Source organism: Sinocyclocheilus rhinocerous, unplaced genomic scaffold (assembly GCF_001515625.1).
Source record: "Sinocyclocheilus rhinocerous isolate Xijiao unplaced genomic scaffold, SAMN03320098_v1.1 scaffold9453, whole genome shotgun sequence".
Lineage (NCBI taxonomy): Eukaryota > Metazoa > Chordata > Actinopteri > Cypriniformes > Cyprinidae > Sinocyclocheilus > Sinocyclocheilus rhinocerous.
In genome coordinates, this window is record NW_015652412.1 from 28,395 (window position 1) to 29,645 (window position 1,251).

Consider the following 1,251-nt stretch of genomic DNA (forward strand, 5'->3'; position numbering starts at 1 on the left):
ACTCGAGGTATTGATACGCAAAAATTGACTTTGGCGTGTATATGATACGCGATGGGTAGGTTTAGGGTTGTGGGGTAGATGCGTATCATATGTACGCGAAAACTGCCTATCATATGCACGCCAACAAATTTCGTATCATATGCACGCGAAAACTGCGTATCATATGCACGCCAAAATCCATTTTTGCGTATCAATACCACGGGTTTTCGTTTTTATTTGGCGTACTATTTATACGCATTTTCATGAGACCGGGTTCCGCGTAGAATCGAAAAGGCAAAAGTGTAACGTGCTTTGAGTAGAAAGTAGCCTACAGTTGATTCAATTTTAAAGTAAATAGTTTTAAAAGACACGACAATATATTGCTTTGATCTTACCCGGCATAAATAACGTATAATAGCTTATAAGAAAAAATATTGATCACGGATGTCGTAAAGCAAATGTCCACAAAACGCTTTTTTGGACAAACTAAACTTTTAAAAGCAATTTTACATACATATCTTTACTATTTTGTTATTACATAATAGTATATGCATTTTAAATGTTTAGAGCACAGTAATAGCATGTGTTAATTACTTGCGAATGAAATGACTTGATGTTTTGTTACAGAATGGAGACTGCAGGATTTGACGAGGAGGGAAACTCGTTAACGGATCTAACCTTTGACAGTGACCAGATCACTATTCGAAGCTCTCCTTCAGTTACTGAAGACGCATACACGTTATACAGTCCTCCATCGAAAAGGTGATCATAGGCTACTTCTTTCTTCCCGAGCTCCTGTTCTATTTCTAGGCATTCCCAAAATAGTACCCGTTTGTCTATCAGTGATTGCTCTGGTTGCATTGTTCTGCTTGCTAAGACAAATCGAGCCATTGGCTTGTTTAAGACGTTTGCACAAAAAATAGAGAAGATATTTTGTGTTTGAAAATGACCAGACTGAAAAAACCACACGTCTAATCGGAGGCGCGCCAAAAAAATTGTGAAAAAAGCATCCTGTGTGAACAGCCCTGTTTTCACAACTTATTATAATTTATTATCCTATAGCCTATGAAATATCCTAAATATTCCTAAATGAAACGATTTTTTAGCGACAACTAGATTATTATTAGTTAACATATGCACACTTAAATCCAAATAATGTGACTTTTTTCACAAAGGTTCTGTAATATGCTGGGTTCTAGAAAGCTTTGTCCTTTTTCTCTAACGCAGAGGAGGAAGCATGATAGAGGACGAGAATGAGTCGCTCTCAAAGCG

The 1,251-nt window shown here is 36.9% G+C and overlaps 1 protein-coding gene across 1 annotated transcript in view; it reads left to right on the top strand.

Annotated features, from left to right (window-relative positions):
* LOC107714907 (glucagon family neuropeptides-like) overlaps positions 1–745 on the top strand; it is a 1,791-nt gene extending 1,046 nt beyond the window's left edge. Inside the window, exon 3 of the mRNA XM_016520903.1 lies at positions 607–745. Coding sequence (XP_016376389.1) covers positions 607–745 — 139 coding nt within the window. The remainder of the gene's footprint in view (positions 1–606) is intronic.
* Positions 746–1,251: the final 506 nt, after the last annotated feature.